This window comes from Anolis sagrei, chromosome 4 (assembly GCF_037176765.1).
Source record: "Anolis sagrei isolate rAnoSag1 chromosome 4, rAnoSag1.mat, whole genome shotgun sequence".
In the NCBI taxonomy this organism is placed as follows: domain Eukaryota; kingdom Metazoa; phylum Chordata; class Lepidosauria; order Squamata; family Dactyloidae; genus Anolis; species Anolis sagrei.
In genome coordinates, this window is record NC_090024.1 from 4185208 (window position 1) to 4211357 (window position 26150).

Genomic DNA, 26150 nt, shown 5'->3' on the forward strand with positions numbered 1-26150 from the left:
AGGAGCCTCCACCACACTCCGGGGCAGAGAGTTCCACTGCTGAACGGCTCTCACAGTCAGGAAGTTCTTCCTCATGTTCAGATGGAATCTCCTCTCTTGTAGTTTGAAGCCATTGTTCCATTGCGTCCTAGTCTCCAAGGAAGCAGAAAACAAGCTTGCTCCCTCCTCCCTGTGACTTCCTCTCACATATTTATACATGGCTATCATATCCCCTCTCAGCCTTCTCTTCCTCAGGCTAAACATGCCCAGCTCCTTAAGCCGCTCCTCATAGGGCTTGTTCTATGTATCATTTTAGTCACTCTCATCTGGACACATTCCAGCTTGTCAATATCTCTCTTGAATTGTGGTGCCCAGAATTGGACACAATATTCCAGATGTGGTCTAACCAAAACAGAATAGAGCATGGGGAACATGACTTCCCTAGACCTAGACACTAGGCTCCTACTGATGCAGGCCAAAATCCCATTGGCTTTTTTTGCCGCCACATCACATTGTTGGCTCATGTTTAACTTGTTGTCCACGAGGACTTCAAGATCTTCCATTCCGCTCCTTTCTCCTTCCTTCCTTCCTTCCTTTCTCCCTTGTTTCCCATGCTCCTACTCTCTCTTTCTTCTTTCTTTCCTACCTTTCTTCCCTCATATACTTTCCCAACTTATCCTTCCTTCCTTTTTTCATACACCTTCCCTAAGTTCCCTAAGCCGCTCCTCATAGGGCTTGTTCTCCAGACCCTTGATCATTTTAGTCGCTAAACATGCTCAGCTCCTTAAGCCACTCCTCATAGGGCTTGTTCTCCAGACCCTTGATCATTTTAGTCGCCCTCCTCTGGACACATTCCAGCTTGTCAATATCTCTCTTGAATTGTGGTGCCCAGAATTGGACACAATATTCCAGGTGTGGTCTAACCAAAGCAGAATAGAGGAGTAGCATGACTTCCCTAGATCTAGACACTATGCTCCTATTGATGCAGGCCAAAATCCCGTTGGCTTTTTTCCCTTAAAGGTAATGAAAATGTCAGTATAGTTAATTGCTTAAGGTGTTTACTCCCTTATTTTTCTTTTGCTTTCATCTTTTTCTTGGATTGTTTTTATATCTCTATTGTGTACATCCCATTGTTTTCCTCCTTTATGAATTTTAATACTGATTTCCAGTTGGTTTTCTGAGGTTTTCTGTAGTTTTGGGAGATTCTCTGAGTCAAAATATCCATATTTATTATATCTAATATCTTATGGGTCCAGTGTGTTCCAATGTTGGTACTTCTTTATTTTTCCACAATCTTGCTAGGACCATCCTAGCAGCTGTTGTTAAGTAAAAAATTATTTTATCTCCATTCTTTTCCAGTTTAAGGTTATGGAGTCCTAATAATAGGATTTCTGGTCTTAGTTCAAATTTTATCTCTGAGATTTTTTCAATCGATCTATGAATTTGTATCCAGTATTTTTTGATCCTTTTGCAATCCCACCACATGTGTAGAAATGTGCCCTTCTCTCTTCCGCATTTCCAACATCGATCTTTTTTTTTTTTTGTTCTTATTGATTTTGGCAAGGATTTCGGGTGTTAAGTACCACCTATAGAAGATCTTGTACCAACTCTCCTTTAGATCTGTAGCGTATGTATACTTAATTTTGTTTTTCCAGATTTTTTCCCAGTCAGTTAGTGATATTGAATGACCTATATCTCTTGCCTTGTTATGTTTTTTTGAGTTGTGATGAGTGTTCCGCATACCTCATGGTTTGAGGTATGCGTATGCCAAATTTGGTGATTTTTCGTCCGGGGTTTTTCGCGTTTTGCGGCCCCTAACAACGCCCTTTTGGATTTTATATATATAGATTCATAATTGCCATTCCTTCTCTTGCATTCTTTCCCCAAAAATGTACCCATTCCAGCCATCCTTCCACCCAAATCCTTATTGACTAAAGCGGTTTTGTTTAATTATGATGTCAGGGCAGGATACACTTACCTGGATGGAGTACATAATGATTTTGAAGCAATGGACAGCAAACTCATTGGGATCCCACAGCTTGTGATGCCCCAAATGCCTGTTGAAAAAGGGGAAAACAAATATTTTAGTTTATTACATTTTATTTATTTATTTCAACTATTTGTACCCCGCCTTTCTCAACCCCTGGAGGGGGACTCAGGGCGGCTTACAGCCGGCAATGATTTGATGCCCCCACATACAACATGATAAAATAAGAGGGTTGAATGAAAAGTAATGCCTCCACCTTCGTAACTCCTCAACAGATAGTATGCGGCAGGTACTGGCTTGTTCAGTAGACTCTCCTCTACTTTGAACGGATCTTCGTAACTCCTGAACAGATGGCAGTACTGGTATGCGGCAGGTACTGGCTTGCTCAATAGACTCTCCTCTACAGTTCTACTTTGGCGGGAAGCCTTAGCATTGAATGGACCTTCGTAACTTCTCAACAGATGGCAGTACTGGTATGCAGCAGGTACTGGCTTGTTCAGTAGACTCTCCTCTACAGTTCTGTTTTGACGGGAAGCCTTAGCATTGAACGGACCTTAGTAACTTCTCAACAGATGGCAGTACTGGTATGCGGCAGGTACTGGCTTGTTCAGTATACTCTCCTCTACAGTTCCATTTTGGCAGGAAGCCTTAGCATTGAACGGATCTTCCTAACTTCTCAACAGAGGGCAGTACTGGTATGCAGCAGGTACTGGCTTGTTCAGTAGACTCTCCTCTACAGTTCCATATTGGCAGGAAGCCTTAGCATTAAACGGATCTTCCTAACTTCTCAACAGAGGGCAGTACTGGTATGCAGCAGGTACTGGCTTGTTCAGTATACTCTCCTCTACAGTTCCATTTTGGCAGGAAGCCTTAGCATTGAACGGATCTTCCTAACTTCTCAACAGAGGGCAGTACTGGTATGCGGCAGGTACTGGCTTGTTCAGTAGACTCTCCTCTACAGTTCTATTTTGGCGGGAAGCCTTAGCATTGAATGGACCTTCGTAACTTCTCAACAGATGGCAGTACTGGTATGCAGCAGGTACTGGCTTGTTCAGTAGACTCTCCTCTACAGTTCTGTTTTGACGGGAAGCCTTAGCATTGAACGGACCTTAGTAACTTCTCAACAGATGGCAGTACTGGTATGCGGCAGGTACTGGCTTGTTCAGTATACTCTCCTCTACAGTTCCATTTTGGCAGGAAGCCTTAGCATTGAACTGACCTTCCTAACTACTCAACAGATGGCAGTACTGGTATGTGGCCGGTACTGGCTTGCTCAGTAGACTCTCCTCTACAGTTCTATTTTGGCGTGAAGCGTTAACATTGAACGGTTGTGTTGTTAAAGTGCGAAATATGGAACCCTGCGCAGACGGTCGGTCAATGCGACTTAAGCAACGTATAGTAATTGAATTCTAGACAGCAGAAGATGTCACCCCAAAGGAGATTCTTCAGAGAATGCAAGCTGTTTATGGTGAGTGTGTTGATGTGAGTCCTGTGCGTCGTTGGGTGAGTAAGTTTAAAGACGTTGTGGTGGGAACTTCTGACTTGCGTGACAAAGAAAGAGTTGGACGTCCTGTGACCTGGCCCTCTGTGTAAAACGTTTGAGGACACCTGCTCTACCATGTATAAATATGTGAGAGGAAGCCACAGGGAGGAGGGAGCAAGCTTGTTTCTGCTTCCTTGGAGACTAGGAAGCAATGAAACAATGGCTTCAAACTACAAGAAAGGAGATTCCATCTGAACATGAGGAAGAACTTCCTGACTGTGAGAGCCGTTCAGCAGTGGAACTCTCTGCCCCGGAGTGTGGTGGAGGCTCCTTCTTTGGAAGCTTTTAAGCAGAGGCTGGATGGCCATCTGAAAGGGGTGATTTGAATGCAATTTTCCTGCTTCTTGGCAGAATGGGGTTGGACTGGATGGCCCATGAGGTCTCTTCCAACTCTTTGATTCTATGATTCTATGATTCTATAAACCATGCAGCCTCCGGTACTTTTTGATAATAATCAGATGTTCCAGACTGGTTTCCAGCTTGCAGACACAGGTGGTTAAGCAGTAACTGGGAAATTGGACCCCGCCCAACTCCAGAAGAGGTTGGAGCTTTCCTACTTACGCGAAGACTGGCCTGACTGCATGGTTCATGTTTCCATAGGTTGCACGGCCCAGGAGTTCTCTGAAGCAGTTCTCTGCCAGAACAGCTGGATCCTCCTCTTTATCGCCTCCTGTTGGAGATGCAGGCGGCCCATTGCGACTGGAAGACAAAACAAACTTGGTAGGAACCCTTAGGGTTTAACCCGATGCATATTTCTCCATACCTTCAAATGCAATATGATCTAGACCAGATATGGGCAAACTTTGGCCCTCTACAGAAACAGGAAAATGCTTGGAGATAGAAAAGATGCCAGAACTAGGTATTTTTAATTACAAAATTGTGAGTCAAGCACTGAAAGGGTTAAATGGATGCAATCACTCAGCAAAAGCTGCAATTCAATACAAGGAGGTGTGTCTGTAGCTTAGTACGCCTCAGTGTTAGTTGCTCTCAGTCTGAGAAAGGCCTCAGTGTTAGTAGACCTCAGAGTTAGTAGGCCTTAGTGTGCGAGAGGCTTGGTGCGAGAAGGCCTCAGTGGGAGAAATGCCTCAGTGTGAGGTAGGCTTCAGTTTTAGTACACCTCAGTGTTAGCTGCTCTCAGTCTCAGAGAGGCCTCAGTCTGAGAGAGGCCTCAGTGTGAGGTAAACCTCAGTAGTGTGTGAGAGGCATGGTGTGTGAAGGCCTCAGTAGGAGAAAGGCCTCAGTGTGAAGTAGGCTTCAGTTTTAGTACACCTCAGTGTTAGCTGCTCTCAGTCTCAGAGAGGCCTCAGTCTGAGAGAGGCCTCAGTGTGAGGTAAACCTCAGTAGTGTGTGAGAGGCATGGTGTGTAAAGGCCTCAATAGGAGAAAGGCCTCAGTGTGAAGTAGGCTTCAGTTTTAGTACACCTCAGTGTTAGTTGCTCTCAGTCTCAAAAAGGCCTCAGTCTGAGAGAGGCCTCAGTGTGAGGTAAACCTCAGTTAGTAGGTCTTAGTGTGACAAGGCCTGGTGTGAGAAGACCTCAGTGGGAGAAAGGGCTCAGTGTGAGGCAGGCTTCAGTTTTAGTAGGCCTCAGTGTGAGTAGGCCTGGTGTGTGGGAAGCTCCGGTGAGAGAAGCTCTAAGTTTAAGGCCATCGTGTGTGAAGTGCTAGTGTTAAAGCTACTGGGTGTAAAAAGCTACTGTGTGACCTCACTACCTCTGAGGATGCTTGCCATAGATGCAGACGAAACGTCAGGAGAAAATGCCTCTAGAACATGACTATATAGCCTGGAAAAACCTACAACCCAGTGATTCTGGCCATGAAAGCCTTCGACAATATATTAAACAGCCATAGATTTTACCTAATTTCCCGGGCCCTCTACAAATTACACTAGCCTTGGCCCGGTCTTCTGAATTGCCTTGAACAGGCAGGATTTTAAATACATGTGCTATTATAGTTTTTAATGCTTATATTGTCCCAGACGCACTTTATTAGAATTAAGACTGCCGCATACTGCACATTGCACTTGCCCTATAATCCTTACATATCACCTGTCACATCAGCACTTTTTAATCCTGTACCCTTCACTCTGGCCCAGCCCAGTTTTTTATCTTGTTTGATGTATTGTTTATTGCTTGTGGTTCTTTGTTGTTTAATACTGCTTTAATTGTTTTTAATTTGCTTTAAGTGTATTGTTATGTTGTGTATTGAGAGCCTTGGCCTTTGTAAGCCGCATCGAGTCCTTCGGGAGATGCTAGCAGGGTACAAATAAAGTTTAATAATAATAATAATAATAATAATAATAATAATAATTGTCTTGTTAATTTTATGTTTTCTTTGTATGTATTGATGATGTTACTTGGAAACCGCTCTGAGTCCCCTCGGGGAGATAGACTGGTATATAAATAAAGTTTTGTTGTTGTTGTCATGCTGCTGCTAATAATTTGCTCTGCTGTACATTTATGAGGAAGGTCTTTTGTTATTAAGCCCACTCGCCCAATGAAAGGGACATTTATTAGAGGGCTGCGCTTACCTGTCGGCATCTTCTATCTTCTGCATGTTAAAAAGCAACGAGGGAACAATTTTGTCCATATGCTGAGGCTCCCAGATGGTGGCCCGGAGCTCGTCGTTCACAGTTTTGCGAACCACCCCCTGGATGCCTCTGATCCCAGCAATCCGGATCCTGGTGGCAGGAAAAGCAGTGACATTTTAATGAAACGAAGGAAGGAAGCAGAAGAGTGGGAACAGAAGGCCTGGAGGTTGATTTGGCCAAATGGCAGCTGGGCTGGCAAACCCAATGACTGAAGCCACGCATCTGAGGAAATAGACTATTTATGAAAGCTTCTGCTATAGACTTCTTTATCTCACTTAGTTTCAAAGGTGCTACTAGATTCCTTTGCATTCTGAAATATTCTGGACTAAGACAGGCATTGTGTCCCTGATGCTTGGGATATATAGTACAGCAGGCATGGGCAAACTTGGGCCCTCCCTCCAGGTGTTTTGGACTTCAACTCAAAACACAATTGTGGGAGTTGAAGTCCAAAACACCTGGAGGGAGGGCCCAAGTTTGCCCATGCCTGATCAAGATGCTACAGTTGCTGTTATTAATCTGATCTTCATCCCAACTTTTATCCATACGGTCTCCAAGGAAAAGGAAGTGATGCAAACGAAATACAGAAATAGTTACTTACTCATTCCGTATGTCCGGGTCACTGTGGCACGAATGGCACATGGCACTGAAGCGGGAGACGAAGAAGTCATAGCGGCGATGGTAAGAAGGTGTATCCTCCTCAATGTTCGCAAATTTCACAAACTGTGGGAGAAGAGCTACAATTGATCATAACAGTGGTACAACAACAACAACAACAACAAGCTTCAGAGAACACAAATAAGCTGACACCTAGCATCTGCCAGTCCCCAAAATTGTTAAAATGCCTATTTATTCACATCTCCTCCTTCTCCCAGTACTGGGACACAAGGGGGCTTACAAAAATTATAATGTATGTCAGTAAATACATACACATACACACACACACAATACTTTATATATTACATACATATACATACATATATATATATATATATATATATGTTACTACTATATATTACTATATTAAATAGACTCATAGAGTTAGAAGGGACACAACAATGGTATTGTGGGAGAACAGACAGGAAGGAAGGAGAGAAGAAAGGAAGGAGGGGAAAAGAGAAAAATTGAAAGAGGGAAATGTCAGGATTTATTGAGATATAATTGTGTGTTTTAAATGTAATTCTTGTATTACCAATATGGATGCCACTTAGAGTGTAATGCTATGCTGAAATGTTTATGTTGAGGCTATGATTGAGTGACCTTAAGATAAGCTCTCTGCTGCTGAGAAAATTTAGGGAGTTAACCACTTGGAACAGAAAAGCTAAACAGCTGCGAAAGAACTGTTTTTGACTTTTGGTTTTCCTGATGTGTTCCTGTGTGTCGCTCGCTGAAGATGGATGTACTTTTGCTCTGTGCTTAGTAAACTGAGCTTTTCTTGTAACCTGATGTCTCCAGAGTCCATGATTTTACAGAGCTGTATCTGGTATATCTAGCATTTGCTTCTGTCAAGTTGTGCCTTAGCTTGACAGGAAAGGGGGAAGGAAAGAAGGAAAGAGAGAAGGAGGGAGGGAGGGAAGGAAGGAATGAAGGAGAGAAGGAAGGAAAAAAAGAGGTACCGAAGCAAAGAAGAAGAGAAATTAGAAAGGAAAGGGGGAGGAAAGGCAGGAAAGAGGTGAAGGAAGGAAGGAAGGAAGGAAGGAAGGAAGGAAGGAAGGAAGGAGAAAAGGAAATAAAAATTGAAAGAAGGAAGGAAACAGAGAGGGAAGAAAGGAGACAAAGGAAGAAGCAGAGAAAGAGTGAGGGAAGGATTGAAAGAGAGAAGGAAGGATGAAACCAAAGAGCGAAAGAAAGAATGAAAGAAAGAGGTAGAGAAAGAAGAAAGGAGAGAAAGGGAAATGGGAAGAAAAGGGGGGAAGGAATAGGTAGGTACCGCTCTTTCATAATAGTACAGATATCTACCTCTACTTTGAAAATTCTTACTATAGGCCACAGCAACGCGTGGCAGGGCACAACTAGTACATACTAAAATGTAAAATAGAATTAAACGATTAAGAATTAAGAGAAATTTAAAACATCCCCCAAAAAGCATGGAATAAAAGGAGTAAACACATCTATTAAAAGGTGTTTCTTTAAAATGTTTGTGGAAAAAACCAACAAAGTCTTCAGCAGTCAATACAAGAACAAGAAAGCTGTCAAAGTTTTCCGGGCTGGAACATGGCCATACAGCCTGGAAAACTCACAGCAACCCAACAAGAAAGCTTCTCTGGATGCAGCTGGACCATACAGGGTTTTATTTGTCACCATTAGGACTTTAAATTTTGCAAAAGCAAAATGTTTCTCAAGGCCACCTATTTACACAAATCTTAAGCAACCATGGTCGGTGTTTACCGCAGAAAATGCTTCAGCTGTACTTCACGAAAAGGAAAACCAGCCTGTTTAGCAAGCCTTGCAAATACTAAATGTTTGAACTTTAGACATATCTTATAAACCTGTATATCTGGGGGTTACATAAAAAATTCATAGGGGAAAAGGGGGTTGTGAATGGAAAAAACATTTAAGAAGTACTGATCGAGAGACTAGGACACAATGGAGCAAAGCATTCAAATTGCAGTAAAAGATATTCCAGCTGAATATCAGGACTTCTCCCCCTGAAATATTCAACTATGAAATATGCTGCTGGCTGGGAGTCTGGAGGAGTCTTCTTTGGAGGTTGGGTGGCCATCTGTTGGGAAGGCTTGGATGGTGTTTACCTCTCTGGCAAATGACCTTTGGGGTCTCTTCCAAATCTAGGAGTCTATGCACATAAATTCTAAATCTTCCTGGGTTCCCAAAGCTCTGTTCTCAGATCAATCTCAAGCCTGAAACTGGATCTTAATGCCACATTTCAGCCATTTGTGGGGGTTGCTTCCTGCAAAATGGAGCCCCTGGGAAACACAGTTCCTGTGAAACTATATCACGCAGCTAGCATGACAACCAGGCTACCAAATCCCATGATACGCTCATCACTAATGAAGCCATGAGGAGGTAACAGAATACATTGTGCGCACATCAGATACAGGTGCACACCAAGCTTCTATTTAAAGGCTCGCCCATATCTGCTGAAAAATGTAAATACATTTCTGGGCTTTTCATTCAATGGGACGCATTCCAGGAAAGACTTAACTACACACATGCACAAAAAAAGAGTAAAATTACAGATTGAATATCCCTTATTTGGAATGCCAAATGACTCTGAAATCCTCGGAGGTGTGCAAGATAATCTTGGATTTTTGTTGGTTCTTTGCTTCATAAATAAAAATACTATAAAAATATTGCATGTAATTATCTTCAGGTTATGCATAAAAGATGGAATATGTATCTCCAAAACATATTATTACATACATATATAGAGTCCTAGAGTTAAAGGAGACCCCCCCCCCCAAGGCCATTTAGACCAGCCTCCTTCTGCCATTCAGAAATTCATAATCCAATCCCTCTTGACAGAGGGCCATACAAACTTTGCTTACAAACCTCCAAAGGAGACAGTCAGTCACCAAACTTTCAGCAGCACATTCTATCTGTATGCAAATCAGGAAAAAAAATCTGAAATCCAAAACAGTTATTTTTGACTTGTGATTGACCTTATGGCAGCCATGGGCAAACTTGGGCCCTCCAGGTGTTTTGGACTACCAGATGTTATGAATTGTTGGAGTTGAAATCCAAAACACCTGGAGGGAGGGCCAAAGTTTGTCCATAATAATAATAATAATAATAATAATACATCACACAGTCCTAGACGCTTGGGAAGGGTTCAACTTGTGATTTTGTGATACGAAATCCAGCATAGAGATCTCGTTTGCTGTGACATACTGTGCTTTTGTGTCAATAATAATACTTTATTTATATTCTGCTCTATCTCTCCAAAAGGACTCAGGCAGATTCCAAACATAAAAGGCAAACATTCAATGCCTGACTACAACAACAATATATCCATACTAACAAAATTTATACAACCCAACATAGAAATACGAATTATAACTAATCTATGGCATGTATCTATGCCATATACATATCTATGGAGCACCCAGTGGCGCAGTGGGTTAAAGCACTGAGCTGCTGAGCTTGTTGATCGAAAGGTCACAGGTTCGATTCTGGGGAGCAGCATGAGCTTCTGCTGTCAGCCCTAGCTTCTGCCAACCTAGCAGTTCGAAAACATGCAAATGTGAGTAGATCAATAGGTACCGTGCCAGCGGGAAGGTAACGGCGCTCCATGCAGTCATGCCGGCCACATGACCTTGGAGGTGTCTACGGACATCGCTGGCTCTTCGGCTTAGAAATGGAGATGAGCACCACACCCCAGAGTCAGACATGACTGGACTTAATGTCAGGGGACTACCTTTACCTTTACCTTTACCTTATGGCATGTATACAGACAATGATATTTGCAGCTAACCAGGAGGCTTCTACATACAGCCAGGTACTGGCAAATAATGTTTTTTTTCCCTATCTGCCCATGCCATACTGCCATCTTCCCAAAGTAGCAGTCATCAAGGCACAACTGCCTCCAAGGGGCAATTCCACCCACCGAGTTGGTCCCCAACACTTGCAGCTTGGGCTCTCCGGACTCCAGCAGCTTGGCCACCATGTGCAGGAAGCTCTCCACAAAGGGCTTGATGCTTTGGGAATGGCAAGCCATAAGTAGCTGATCCAGGGCTTCCATGGCAATGAAGACATACCTGAGAGGCAAATGAAAACAGACAGGTAAAAGCAGGCTATCATCACCAACATCATCATCATCATCCATGTTTACCTATTAGAAAGGATGTGACACTGAGGAGAGGACAAGCTTATTTTTTGCTGCTCCAGAGACTAAGACACATTGGAGCAATGGATTCAAACTGCAGGAAAAAAGATTCCATCTAAAAAACATTAGGAATAAACCTTGCAATTAAACCCCATTGGTTTGTCCTACCTGAACCTCATTCTAGATACACTACACAACTTATCTCACCTAGAATTTTTAAATATTTTAATCTTTGCCACTGGCCCTGCCCATTGTGATCAATTTTTGTGATTTTATATTGCATTGTGTGTTTATTTTGTATTATTTTTATTATTTTCATTATATTTTATTGATGTATTATTTTATGCGGTATATGTTGCCTTGTAATAATTGTTGGGCTTGGCCTCATGTAAGGATGATGGGTTACAGATTTCTGAATATGTCCCTGTGGTTGAGGCACACAGTGTTGATTCTGAAGAAGAGACAGCATTTCTGTTTCCCGGAGAAAGGAATGTTGTTTTAGATAAAGGGCATGATCTAAGTGAAACTTCACAGCTGCAGGTGGAGGAGTCGGCCGCTCCATCTGTGAGATCAGTGCCTCTCGGTTCCCAGGGTGACCAATCCCAGGATAATGAGTTATCCAGCCTTGAAGGTGATGGAGATATGATTAAGGCAGACCATTTGCTATTAAGGGTACGCCGAAGTGCGCGGCTTGCCAACAAACAAGAACTGCGAGGTCAACATAATGCCTTCATGCTAGAGAAACATATTTAACGATCTGATTGAAGTCAACCCTTTGTCAGTGCAACTTTGCTTACACCCTGTTAATTTCTCTGGAATTGCCTCGGCTTTTGGGTCAAGCTTTGGCTCTTTGGGACTTTGGTTTAGATTTTGGCTTCTGGGGACTTTGTCAAGCTGTCATGGATTCTTGTTTGACCCATGCTTATGGATTATACTTCATGTTATTTGCCTTTGAATCTTGGAAAGTTTGCCCTTGCATTTAAGACTCTGTTTTGGCTATTGAACTTTTGCAACTTTATTTCTATGTTTTTGATTCACCACAATTCAAGAGAGATATTGACAAGCTGGAATGTGTCCAGAGGATGGCGACTAAAATGATCAAGGGTCTGGAGAACAAGCCCTATGAGGAGCGGCTTAGGGAACTGGGCATGTTTAGCCTGAAGAAGAGAAGGCTGAGAGGAGATATGATAGCCATGTATAAATATGTGAGAGGAAGCCACAGGGAGGAGGGAGCAAGCTTGTTTTCTGCTTCCTTGGAGACTAGGACGCGGAACAATGGCTTCAAACTACAAGAGAGGAGATTTCATCTGAACATGAGGAAGAACTTCCTGACTGTGAGAGCCGTTCAGCAGTGGAACTCTCTGCCCCGGAGTGTGGTGGAGGCTCCTTCTTTGGAAGCTTTTAAGCAGAGGCTGGATGGCCATCTGTCAGGGGTGATTTGAATGCAATATTCCTGCTTCTTGGCAGAATGGGGTTGGACTGGATGGCCCATGAGGTCTCTTCCAACTCTTTGATTCTATGATTTTGCTTTTTCTTCAATAAACTACAAAACCTATACCCTTGGTGTGTGGTGTTGTTCTGAGCAAGGTGAATCTATCCTGAGCTGCAACATTCTTGTAGGTCAGAGCACAGTCCAGAGTGACTCCCAGGTATTTGGGTGCGCTGACAGGTAAGCTGGGCGGGAACCATTTAGGGCTTTCTAGGCTAAAGCCAGCACTTTGAATTGTGCTCAGTAGCAGACTCCAGAGGAGGCGGCTCCAGCAAACTTCTAGGAAGCTCTTGCCATCAAAAGGTCGTTCCTAATATTGAGATGGAATCTCTTTTCCTGCAGTTTGAATCCATGACTCCCCTTTCTTAGAGCTTACAGCTCTAAGAAAGGGCACAACTGCTGTACAGGCTGTTGAATCTAGCAACAGATCCAGAGGCACCCCCAGCTACAAACACTGTTTTTCAAGACTGACTGGCACACTTCCAAGTCTCCTAAAACATTATTCCTGCGTGCCTTTGCCCACTAATGATGCGTGGGGCATTGACAGCTTTGGAGGAAAGAGAACCCACACATTTCCGATCTATAAACACAGTCCTGTCCGTCTGCTGCGGAAGCTTCTTATCTGCTTCTAAGGGAAAATAAAAAAGCAAGTAGCTTCCCATCACAGGTCAATTCTTGTAACACATACCATTCCAGTGTAAAAATGGGCCTAAAACATTTGAAATGGCTGAGAGACGCATTCTGGACTCACCCATAGCGGTGCCTGACAACATCCCGGCTCAGCCTTTCAGCTAAATAGGCACCAATTCGGTCAAGTTTCTCCGGAGCAGAGACCGCATAGAAGGTCAGCTTCTCCATGTCGGCTTTGACAAGGCCATCCTAAGCAGGCAAAAGACCCCAAAAAGATACAGTTGAGGATAACAACATGATTTCAATGGGAGTTGTAAACTTAAAATTGTACACTGTGATTAACTTAAACACATGCAATGCATATCAAATGAAATAACCTTCTCCATGGGGATTGGCAGCTCTGGAATTCCCTCTAAGGCAGACCTGAACAACCTGTGGCCCTCCTGTCTTTTGGACAGGTTGTGCGCCATTGTGAGTCTAAAAGAAAGCTCATCCAATTGCCATTCAGAGAGCTTGTGATGCTCTTTCAATGCAGAAGACACTCTTTGTGATGCTCTTTCAATGCAGAAGAAAACATGTGCAGTGTCTATAGGAATCCATTCATGCTTTTTTAAAATTAAAATCCGGCCCTCCAATAGTTTGAGAGACTGTGACTTGGCCCTCTGTTTAAAAAGTTTGAGGACCCCTGTTCTAGAGGCATTCTCTCCTGACGTTTTGCCTGCATCTATGACAGGCATCCTCAGAGGTTGTGACCTCACAACCTCTGAGGATGCCTGCCATAGATGCAGGCGAAACGTCAGGAGAGAATGCTTCTAGAACATGGCCCTATAGCCCGAAAAACCTACAACAACCCAGTGATTCCAGCCATGGAAGCCTTTGACAATACACCAGTATTATTATTATATAGATCAGGGGTCCTCAAACTTTTTAAACTGGGGGCCGGATTACTGTCCCCCAGACCGTTGGAGGGCTGGACTATAGTTTTTTTAAAAAAAAGATGACCAAATTCCTATGCACACTGCACATGTCCTATTTTGCTACTGTTATAAATAGTAATGTAAATATTTGATATGCATGACATCGTCTCTTGCTGCCTTGTTGTTAGCAATGCTTCTTAAGGCCCCTTCAACCTCACTCCTCAGGATGTCTGGTTCTAATTCATTCACCACACCGTCAAAACTATCCTTGATATTATTATCCTTCCTATACAGATCTTCTGTATGGTCTCACCACCTTCTCTTGATCTCTTCAGCTTCTGTTAGGTCCCTGCCATCTTTGTTTCTTATCATACCAATTTTTGCCTGAAATTTACCTCCAATGTTTCTAATTTTCTGGAAGAGGTCTCTTGTCCTTCCTATTCTGTTGTCTTCTTCCACTTCCATGCATTGCTTATTTAAAAATAGTTCCTTATCTCTTCTGGCTAACCTCTGGAATTGCGCATTTAACTGGGCATATCTCCCCTTATCCCTGTTTCCTTTTGCTTTCCTCCTTTCTTGGGCTACGTCCAGTGTCTCAGCAGACAACCATTTTGCCTTCTTGGTTTTCTTTTTCTTTGGGACGTACTTTGTTGCCGCCTCCTGAACAATGTCGCGGACTTCTGTCCATAGTTCTTCTGGGACTCTGTTTACTAAATCTAGTCCTTCAAATCTGTTCTTCACTTCCACTGTATATTCGCTAGGAATGTTAGTGAGATCATATCTAACCGGTCTGTGTATTTTCCCTGATCTCTTTAGTTTTATTCTAAATTGAGCAATAAGAAGTTCGTGATCTGAGCTACAGTCAGCCCCAGGTTTTCACCGACTGGATGGATGTCCGCCACCTTTGGCTGCAAAGGATGTAGTCAATCTGATTTCGGTGCTGACCGTCTGGCGAGGTCCATGTGTAAAGCTGTCTTTTAGGTTGTTGGAAGAGAGTATTCGTTATACACAGCGAGTTTTCCTGGCAAAATTCTATCAGCCTGCGTCCCGCTTCATTTTGTTCTCCCAGACCATGCTTGCCTGTGATCCCTGTTGTCATTTGACTTCCCATCTTGGCATTCCAGTCTCCTGTAATGAAAATAATGTCTCTTTTTGGTGTATTATCCAGTAGGTCCTGCAGATCCTCATAGAACTGATCTACTTCTGCTTCTTCAGCAGCTGTGGTTGGGGCGTATATTTGGATCACTTTGATGTTGAAAGGCTTTCCTTGCACTCGAATTGAGATCATTCTGTCATTTTTTGGGTTGTACCCAAGCACCGCTTTAGCGAATTTCTTATTAATTATGAAGGCTACTCCATTTCTTCGATGTTCCTCTTGTCCGCAGTAGTAGATCTGGTGGTCATCTGATGTGAAGTGGCCCATTCCAGTCCATTTCAGTTCGCTGACCCCCAGAATGTCTATCTTTAGTCTTGACATCTCACCAATAACAACATCCAATTTGCCCTGGCTCATAGATCTTACATTCCAGGTTCCTATGGTGTGTTGATCTTTAGAGCATCGGATTTGTCGTTCACCTTCGGTACCGTCGGCCGCTAGCCTTCCTTTCGGCTTTGAGCTAGCTGCGTCATCACATCTGGGGCTAGTTGAACTTATCCTCTGCTCCTCCCCAGTAGCATTTTGGCCATCTTCCGACCTGGGAGTCCCATCTTCCAATGGCATACCGACATATCTCTGGTTGTACTGGTCCATTTAGTTTTCTTGGCAAGGATACTGGGGTGGTTTGCCATTGCCTTCCCCAGGGATCACGCTTGGTCTGACCTCTCTGCCACGACCGTCCCGTCTTGGGTGGTCCTTCACGGTTTCGCTCATGACATCATTGAGGTGCTCAAGCTCCAGCGCCACAACAAGGCGGTGATCCTTTTCTGGAGAAATATTGTATACCCACAAGCATTATGAAATTACATATATTCGAAACCAGCTCTTTCTCTTTTCTTTCTTTTCCATTTAACCAGACTGGACCACAGCAACGCGTGGCCAGGTACAGCTAGTATTTTTATATATTTTTATGTGATTGAACTTAGAACAAAAGTAAACCAATAAGCATCTGATGTGTGAAGGTTTTACAATTTGTATACTACATATGCATGCAGAAATGTGGGACTGCTAAGCCAGAACTTCTACAATGAACAATAAGTAAGCCAGGAAGCCTTATGAGGACATATTTCAAATCCTCACTTACTTTGGGGTCTTCGGGGAATATGTTATCCACCAGGCGCTTATAACGAGGGCGCAAAGCGGCACAACAGCAGCAAACCCCTGCAAGAATAATGACAATAACAATAGGAACAGCAACAACAGTAATAAAGACCTCAACTATGAGACTCAATCTTGGGAAATGGAGATGTTGCTTCAAAAAAGAAATCTCGTGTTTGAAATGGCACCACGATTGAATTTTGTGTGCTTCTGATATGTATTAACAGCAGCCATAATTTTGATAGTAAAAACAAGATTCCAAGGCACAATGAGGGCCTTCCCTCCAGAGATACTGCACACTTTCAGTTTGAAATCATTGATCATGCTTAGGGATGCATTGCCTAATGAGTAACAGGATGAAACTCTACTCCCACGCACCATAAATACTTAAGCACACGCTCTTGAGTATCTACTTTCAGCCTCAGATATAATCAACACACATACAGAAGAAAAAATAGCAAGCCACTGCAAGGATATCGGCAGGTCCATGACCTTGGCATGCAGAAAGTTTGAGGTTTCAGAACCCAGGCCCCAGTTTCGCCAACCAGGCGTTGACAATGTCCCAGTTTGGGACGCTCCCAGTTGATCGTTTGCTGCCCTGCTTTTTCAAATCCTTTCCTAACTCCTCCTCTCACTTTCTCCCTTTGTCCTCAGCACATTTTCACTGCTGCAGACTTGAATTCAAAAGCAAAAACAGCCTGATAGGAAGGAGAGAAATAATGGAGGGATATCTTGCTCTTTCCATGTCAGCTCAGGCAAAAGCAAACTGTTACAGCTCCTTCTAGCTTCTGTGTTCCTCCTCATCCATAACTTTTCCTTATCTTGACCACATTCTAATGTTACTTGGCTAGAAATGTCCCAGTTTTCTGCAATGTTGAAGGTTACACTTTCACATATACCTACATTAAATTGATCGAACACCAAACTGGCTATTGATTGTGGAGACGGGGAAGATGATTATCTTATCTGGCTGAAGTAGTTCCGTCAGTACAACCACCTTATTGGATCCTGCTGTATTTATTTCAATTCAAAGTTGATCCTTTCTATCTATACACTGCCTAGAAGTAGAATCAAAACTGTCTTCCTGGATTCGTCCCAAATTTATTTAGCCAAATTATAATATTCCAAAAATAGCAATCTCAGAATCCATGAAGCACATAATGGCTATATATATACACACAGTGAATTAAGTAGGCTATTTAGTTATTTACTCCATTTATACCCTGCCCCTCTCACTCTGAAGGGGACTCAGAGTTGCTTACAAACTATGACTAAAATTCAATGCTGCATTGTGCACAAAATAATAAACATACCATATTACGTTCTGAAACAGTTAAAACATATAAACAGTTAAAAACATATAAAACAGCAATACAGATTAAAACGTAAGTGCCGAGTCATGATTTCCAATTTGGTGTTTCCCGTAGTCATTATTCAGACTAAAGTTAAAGTCAAGTCCGTGTTACCCTACTCTCCAAATGGCTGCATACAGAGCCAGGAGGGATGGACCCAGTCTAATGTCACTGGGGAAGGAGTTCTACAGCCAAGGGGCCACCATGGAGAAGGCCCTGTCTCTTGTCCCCACCAGTTGCACCTGCAAAGGGAGTGGAACCGAGAACAGGGCCATCTCCAGAAGCTCTCGTTGGCTCATACAGGGAGATATGCTTGGACAGGTAAGTTAGACCAGAACCATTTAGGGCTTTATAGGCTAAAGCCAGCACTTTGAATTGGGGCTGGTAGCAGACTGGCAGCCAGTGGGGCTGGTGTAACAGGGGGTTGTATGCTCCCTGTACGCTGCTCCAGTGAGGAAACTGGCTGCCGCTCATTGGACTACTTGGAGCTTCTGGACAATCTTCAAGGGAAACCTCATGTAGAGTGCACTGCAGTAGTCTATTAGAGATGTAACAAGAGTGTGGACAACCGTGGCCAAGTTTGCGGGTGCAGATGGCACATAAGTTTTAAATGTCTGAATGCTTCCCTGGCCACCGTCGAAACCTGGGCTTCCAAGTTTAGCTATGAATCCAGAATTACACCCAAGCAGCGAACCTGCGTCTTCAGGGGGAGTGCAACCCTGTCCAACACAGGCTGTAACCCTATGCCCTGTTTGGCCTTTCGACCGACTAGGAGGACCTCTGTCTAGTCTGGATTCAGTTTCAATTTGTTTGTCCTCATCCAGACCATCATACCTGCCAAGCACTGGTCCAGGACTTGAACAGCCTCCTTAGCAGCAGGTGGAAAGGAGGGATAGATTTGGATGTCATCTGCATACAGATGACATTGATCTGCTTGTGTTCTGCTAGGCTAACCTTTTATAAGGTTGGAGAGAAGTTTTCTTAATAATAAATCCTAATAGTTTCATGGTTTTATCAAGCTGTTTTGATGTTTGTTTGTTTTTAATGGTTGCAGGTCACCACAACGTTTTTTTTTTAGATTTTTATTTGAGAAGAGAAAATACAATTATATAGACGTATACTATACATTTCCTTCTCTTTTATTTACATTCACCCCTGTGCTCCCCTTCTCCAGAGCCATCTCTTTTCTTAAAGTGCCACCAAAAAAATCAGTTCTTCATTTGGAGGTAAATTCCCATCTTCTTTTCCCAATAATTTTTCTAGAAATTTTCTCCAGATACTTTCAAAGTCATTTTTTTTACATAATCCCTTCTTTACTTTTAAGTTGGATGTTAGCATATCGTTCAGTGCCATTTTCCAGATTTCTTTATACCATTCGTTAATCTGTATTTTCATTGCCCCTTTCCAATATTTTGCAATTAATAGCCTAGCTGCTGTTAATAGCATGTCTATTTAAAAAAAAATCCTTCTTATCTTTCCCATCCTCTTTTTTTTAATTAAAAGTAATATTTCTACTGGATTCCTCCTAATTTTTATATCCATGATATTTTCTATTTCTGTTATAACCAATTCTCAAAAATTGATGTATTTTTAAAAGCCCGTAAAATAATTTTAGAAAATTCAACCTTAAACGGTAAATTTGTCCTTTATTTGTGACGACTTTGCCAAATTCTACATATTGTGAACTTTAGATTATGAAGTAAAACTAGCTTCCTTCCCCATGGAGAAAGATCCAAGATTTCATCACAAAGCACACAAGCAGATTTCTCCAAACAGCTGCTCAAACCAAGAAAATACACATAGGCATCAAGGTATAGCGAGAGAGTGACATGCCAGCAACCATTGCACACAAACACAATAACAACGCAGATCTACCTGGAGAGTAAGTGTCTGGGGAGACATAGATAAGGAAACAAACAAGACAAGGCTTGAAACTACATCTGCCATAAGACGAACCACACAATCTTTCCATGTGAATGTTTTGAAAAGGAGACTCGTGGTAGCAAAAATTACAAGGTACCTTTATGCTTTCAAATAAGGAATAATGCACTAGATCAGGGGTTTCTATTAAAAATGTATAACTCTATAAACAAAAGAGAAGAGTTTTGTGCACTGCATACAGTTATTTTACAGAAAAAGTGATATGACAACAGGGAGGAAGATCAGAGGGATGCTGAAAGGAATGCAATTAGTTTGTAAGTGTTGAAAGGGATTCCAATTGATTTGTATACTAAATTATATTTTAATATTTATATGTTGTGGGGTTTGCTTTTTCATGTGAGCTGCTTTGCATCTCATTCAAGAGATAAAAGGGATATAAATAAATAGGAGGAGGAAAAGAGGAAAAAGGAAGGAGAAGGAAAGGAGAGGGAAGAGGAGAAGGATAGGCAAAAGGAAGAAGAAAAGGAGAAAGAAGAATAGAAAAAGATGGAGGGGGAAAGATAAGGAGGAGAAGGAAGAGGAGGAGGAAGAAGAAAGGGAAAAGTAAAAGATGAAAAGGAGGAGGAAAATAATGAAATAATAATTAAATTTTGGAAGTTTTGTTAGAGTTCTGAAATTTTCACCACCAGAACTTTAGTTTTGTAAGTACTTTAGAAAGGAGGAAAAGAAGATGGAGGATGGAGGGGGAAAGGGACAAGGAAGAGAGGGAGGGAGATGGTGGAGGATGAGGAAGAAAATGAAAAGGAAAAGAGGGAAGAAGAGGAGGAGGAAAAGAAGAAGGAAAAGCGGGAGGAAAAGGAGAAGAACAAAGGAGGAAGAGGAAAGAAGGAGAAGGAAAAGGAGGAGGAAGAAGAAGAGGGGAAAGAAGAAGAGAAAGAGACAGAGGAGGAAAAGCACAAGGAAGAAGAGAAGGAAAAGAAGGAGGAACAAAAGGAGGAGGAGGAGGAGGAGGAGGAGGAGGAGGAGGAGGAGGAGGAGGAGGAACAGATGAGAGGGGAAAAGACGAGAAGAGGAAGAAAGTGAAAAGAAAAGAAGGAGAAAGAGGAGGAAAGGAGAAGGAAAAAGAAAGGAGGAGGAAGAAGGAGATTGAAAAGGAGGAGAAAGAAGAGAAAAAAAACAGAAGGGAAGAGATGAGAAGAGGAGGAAAGGAGAAGGAAAAGGAAAGGAGGAGGAAGAAGAAGAGACAGACAAGGAAGAGAAGGAGGAAGAGGAGGAGGGGGATGAGGACTGAAGACCTACCCAGATAAACACAAGGGCCCGGCTCCCATGCGGGGTTGTAGTCGTAGGATTTTTCGTGCTCAGTGACTGGAAGTGCTACATAGGCCTTCATCTTGCTCCTCCCGGCTCCTGGGATTCCACCTTTCTGCACCTGCACCTGCCCTTCTTTCTTTCTTTCTTCCTTTCTTCCTTCCTTCCTTCCTTCCTTCCTTCCCAAATGGAGTGAGGCCTGATCCCTGGGCAGGCAACGGAAAGCCCTCCGCGAGGTTGATTCCAACCGGCGCCAGCCCCAGGTATCTAGTTCCCTTTGCAAGGCCAAGTCACGCGGCTGGGGCCATTGCACCTGACAAGCAGGTAACCTGGTCTGCCCATTTGATAATGAAACACGCAGCTAGAGAAGCCAATATGGATAGAAAGGAATCTAGAGATGCTTAGATAAGGGTTGGCTAAGAAGAAATAACCTTGCCTGCAAGTTGAGAGCTGTCTCCCGAGTAGCTTGCAAAGAAAGGACAGGTGCTTCCTGCTGGAAATGTCTCCAGCCCTGGATTTGGGCACTTTTAGCTCTAACAAGGAACGCTCTCTGTGCGTCCAGACAGCTCGTGAAGAGGATGTGTTCCTAAGCAAGATTTCAGAATAATATTTTGTGGTCCCTATGCCACAAAACAAGAAGAGTGGGTCCACAAGTTTCAGCAAACTTTTTATTCAAAAGTAACAACACTAAAATGAAACAGCCAGGTAAGTTTGGACAAAATTATCAAAAAGTGCTGAATTTTCTAGGTACTATTAGAGGGTTTATTTCTCCCCTTTTCTCTCTTTTTTGTTATTCGTTATGCACTATGATTCCACTTAAACTGTCATAGGAATGCTTTTCGGAATAGTGGGTTGTGGAATTTAGTGATATTCCAGAGCTTTCTGGCTGAATATTCCAGTTTACCTGTTCTCCCCTATGAACCATCAAGAGTATTAAAAGCCAATGGGATTTTGGCCTGCATCAATAGGAGCCTAGTGTCTAGGTCCAGGGAAGTCATGCTCCCCATGCTCTATTCTGCTTTGGTTAGACCACACCTGGAATATTGTGTCCAGTTCTGGGCACCACAATTCAAGAGAGATATTGACAAGCTGGAATGTGTCCAGAGGAGGGCGACTAAAATGATCAAGGGTCTGGAGAACAAGCCCTATGAGGAGCGGCTTAAGGAGCTGGGCATATTTAGCCTGAAGAAGAGAAGGCTGAGAGGAGATATGATAGCCATGTATAAATATGTGAGAGGAAGCCACAGGGAGGAGGAGGGAGCAAGCTTGTTTTCTGCTTCCTTGGAGACTAGGACGCGGAACAATGGCTTCAAACTACAAGAGAGGAGATTCCATCTGAACACGAGGAAGAACTTCCTGACTGTGAGAGCCATTCAGCAGTGGAACTCTCTGCCCTGGAGTGTGGTGGAGGCTCCTTCTTTGGAAGCTTTTAAACAGAGGCTGGATGGCCATCTGTCAGGGGTGATTTGAATGCAATATTCCTGCTTCTTGGAAGAATGGGGTTGGACTGGATGAAGGCCCAGGAGGTCTCTTCCAACCCTTTGATTCTATGTATGCACTGCTCAGGTGCAACCGCGAGGGCAGTGTATAGATAGAAAGGATTAGCTATTGGCCTCTTGATATATATGTGTGCAGTGCTAAGATACAGCCACAAGAGGGCAGTGCATAGATAGAAAGGATTAGCTACTTGCCTCTTAGTATACATGGATGCAGTGCTCAAATGTAATCACAAGAGGGCAGTATACAGATAGAAAGGATTAGCCATTGGCCTCTAGGTATGTATGTATGCAGTGCTCAGGTGCGACCACAAGAGGGCAGTGTAAAGATAGAAAGGATTAGCCATTGGCCTCTAGGTATGTATGTATGCAGTGCTCAGGTGCGACCACAAGAGGGCAGTGTATAGATAGAAAGGATTAGCCATTGGTCTCTAGGTATGTATGTATGCAGTGCTCAGGTGCAACCACAAGAGGGCAGCGTACAGATAGAAAGGATTAGCCATTGGTCTCTAGGTATGTATGTATGCAGTGCTCAGGTGCGACCACAAGAGGGCAGTGTAAAGATAGAAAGGATTAACCATTGGCCTCTAGAGCTATTTAATGCTCAGATGCAACCGCGATAGGACAATATAAAGATAGATCAGCTGCTGGGAGAGAAAATAAATTTCCTCTAAAAACTGCAGCATGACACATAAAAGACCCAGACTTACATAACTGCGACTACAACAATGTCACTTGTTTCTCTTGAATGATTTTTGCCTTAAGAAGCCATTCCAAAGCTAGTATAAGATTAGTTGTGTCTTCTAGTTAGCTCAACAAGGCTCTCGTTCATATTTTGCAAATTGCGAAGGTTAAGCTTTCAAAATGTATTCTAAATTCATGGCACATTCAGATCTGCATTGTGAAGATAAGCCTTGAAGCAAACTGCAGGGATTATTGCGGAACAGAGCGACACAGAATGAATGTGCGTATGGAACAGCTTATCAACTCCATATGAAAGGTATTTCTGAGTATAATTGAACTATAGAAAGCAAGAGAGGCACAACATTTACACAATCCATCACCAAATGCCATTCAACTATTTTCTGAGATTTGTTTCATCAGTGCATTCATCTTGCATACTTCCATATATTTTTCATGTGCCATCTGTATTCAATTCCATGCTGTTATATTTCTCATTCGCTCCCAAACAGGATGCAGATGAAAATGAGCAAAAGAGAGGCAGCAAAAAGGAAATACCAGCCAAGAAACAAAAAACCTGAGGAATCTTCAAAAATGAAAGAAATATAAGTCTGCAGCCATTATGAACTATACATTGATTTAATAAGTAATTATTTCCAAAGACTGGAACTGAGAACTCTTCAATGCAAATGAATTATACTTCCCAACTGCACTCACACACAATAACATCATACGAATAATAATAATAATAATAATAATAATAATAATAATAGTTTGGCACACTTACTGCCAGGCATCCTCCGTGCACAGTTTTGCTTCTATTTTCCACCATGCGACTAACTAGAAGACAAAAAAAGAAAAATGTCATGAGAAAGTGATTTCAAAGGTCAAATGATTGTTTAAATGTCTCATCGAAAGTCACAGAGCAAGTTTGTTTGTTTGCTTCTGCTGCAAAACTAAAATAAGGACCAAATATATTCAAATCACAAGAAAAGAGATTTAACCTGAATATTAGAAAAATTGTTTTTATCATTCAAATATAGAACAGTGGCGTTCTCATCTTTGGAAGACAATTAAAAGAGATGGACATATTTCTAAAGTGCTTTAATTCTGTCTTCCTACCTGGCAGACTAGGTTTGGACTAGATGGCCTTTGGGGGTCCCTCCGAATTCTGTAATTACGTGATTTTATTATTTTAAATAAGGTCAACCTTCAAGAGGCATAATGTATTTATTTATTATTTGAACTTACATGCCACCATTCCCCTGGGGCTCGGAGCGGCTTACAAGAACAGGCTAAAATCGAACACAATTTAAAAACAATTTAATGTGGTCAAAAGAATTAAAAGTTTGACCTGAAAGAGAATTTCTGCAAAATGATGTACAGATGGTACCTGATTCCAGCCAAACTGGTGAGGATGTAGAAGAACACTATAAATGTATACTGAAAACGTGAAACATGTCAAGGTACTTTTTATCGTATGTGTTGGACATGCGACAAAGCAAAATAATAGTTTTGTAAGAGATTTTTAAAACCAGAATACAGCTAGGCCCAACCTTTTTTTCTATTAGGACGTCCAAACAAACAAACAAAACCCTCAAAATTCAAGTTATTACAATATATGATAATTGCAGCAAGAATACACGATACACAACAATGGAACAGGGACATTATTTAAGTGGAACTCCAGCCATGTATCTCTCTCTCTCTCTCTCTCTCTATCTATCTATAGCAGGGGTCCTCAAACTAAGGCCCGAGGACCGGATACAGCCCTCCAAGGTCATTTACCCGACCCTCACGCAGGGTCAACCTAAGTCTGAAATTACTTGAAAACACACAACAACAACAACAATCCTATTTCATCACCCAAAAGCAGGCCCACACTTCCCATTGAAATACTAATAAGTTCATATATTTGTTAAAAATGTTCTTCATTTTAATTATGGTATTGTTTTTAAGTGTTTTTGCATTACAAATAAGATATGTGCAGTGTGCATAGGAATTCTTTAAAAAAAAATTTCAAATTATAATCCGGCTCTCCAACAGTTTGAGGGACTGTGATCTGGCCCTCTGTTTAAAAAGTTCGAGGACCCCTGATCTATAGACTGCATGTTGTTCATTCGTTCAGTCGTCTCCGACTCTTCATGACCTCATGGACCAGCCCACACCAGAGCTCCCTGTCGGCTGTCACCACCCCCAGCTCCTTCAAGGTCAATCCAGTCACTTAAAATAGACTGCATAGGGAAAGGTTAATTAATTAATTAATATCATTTTTACCCTGCCCGTAGCAGCCCAAAGGCGACTCAGGGCAGCGAACAATCAGCACAATTCAATGCCATATATAAAATACATACATCAATAAAATAAAACATCACAATATAATATATCTAAAAATATCAAAACAGTGAACAATAAAAAATGTAAAACTATGTCGTCATATTCAGTTCTCATCCGTTAACACCCTTGTGGCATGTCCTTTACTGTCCGTGCCTTTGTTCAGAAGGTTTCACCTTCCTTTTCGTCCCTGTAAGAATTGGGATTTTGGAAATTTTGGCTTGTTGTGAAAACAAGGATTGGGGATAAAGCTTTAGTTCCCTCCTGATAATGACTCTTTCAGGAGTGGCTTTCTCTTCCATCCAAGGGGCAGATTCCTCTCACTTCCTTTTGTTTCAGCCCTGTTCTTTATTATTATTATTATTATTATTATTATTATTATTCTACATTTATACCCCGCCCTTCTCACCCCAGTGGGGGACTCAAAACTGTTCTTAACTAGGAATCATTTGTAAGTCAAATGTCTGTAACTCGGGAACATCCTGTATCTTCATCCCAAGTAAATAAGCATCCTGGAATAAACCACATGAACGTGAACAAGATTTCATCCTAAACCAGGCATTTGCAGATTTGGTGCCTTCCAGGTACCTGGAACTAAAAGCACCCATCGCTCACTGCCAGTCGCAAACGTGAAGCAAGAATTTGGCATCAAAAGACAGGGACAGACTGTGATTACTGTGGTCTGTCAGTTCTGATGACTGTCATGTCGGTTTGTTTATACTGCAGAACGAGACTAGACATATTGAAACAGTCAGAAGCAATATTTCTCATCGTTCAACAAGCTGATTCATTGTATGTTACTCATAAACGACAACTAGTGGTTCTCTTTTTTCACTAACGAGAGCCGATAATACAGTATGACCCCCCATACCCACAGAGGAGACATTGTGTGGATGCACCAAACCACAGATAATAGTAAAAGTGACTGAAATG

The 26150-nt window shown here is 42.2% G+C and overlaps 1 protein-coding gene across 1 annotated transcript in view; it reads right to left on the reverse strand.

Moving 5' to 3' along the window:
• LOC132775170 (protein EFR3 homolog A) overlaps positions 1-26150 on the reverse strand; it is an 81857-nt gene that overhangs the window by 40989 nt on the left and 14718 nt on the right. The window contains exons 2-9 of the mRNA XM_060776003.2: positions 23671-23723; positions 16152-16228; positions 13116-13243; positions 10657-10807; positions 6694-6815; positions 6036-6185; positions 4071-4208; positions 1958-2036 (exon numbers count right to left, since the gene is read on the reverse strand). Of these exons, the coding sequence (XP_060631986.2) occupies positions 1958-2036; positions 4071-4208; positions 6036-6185; positions 6694-6815; positions 10657-10807; positions 13116-13243; positions 16152-16228; positions 23671-23680 (855 nt within the window). The 5' untranslated portion in view covers positions 23681-23723. The remainder of the gene's footprint in view (positions 1-1957; positions 2037-4070; positions 4209-6035; positions 6186-6693; positions 6816-10656; positions 10808-13115; positions 13244-16151; positions 16229-23670; positions 23724-26150) is intronic.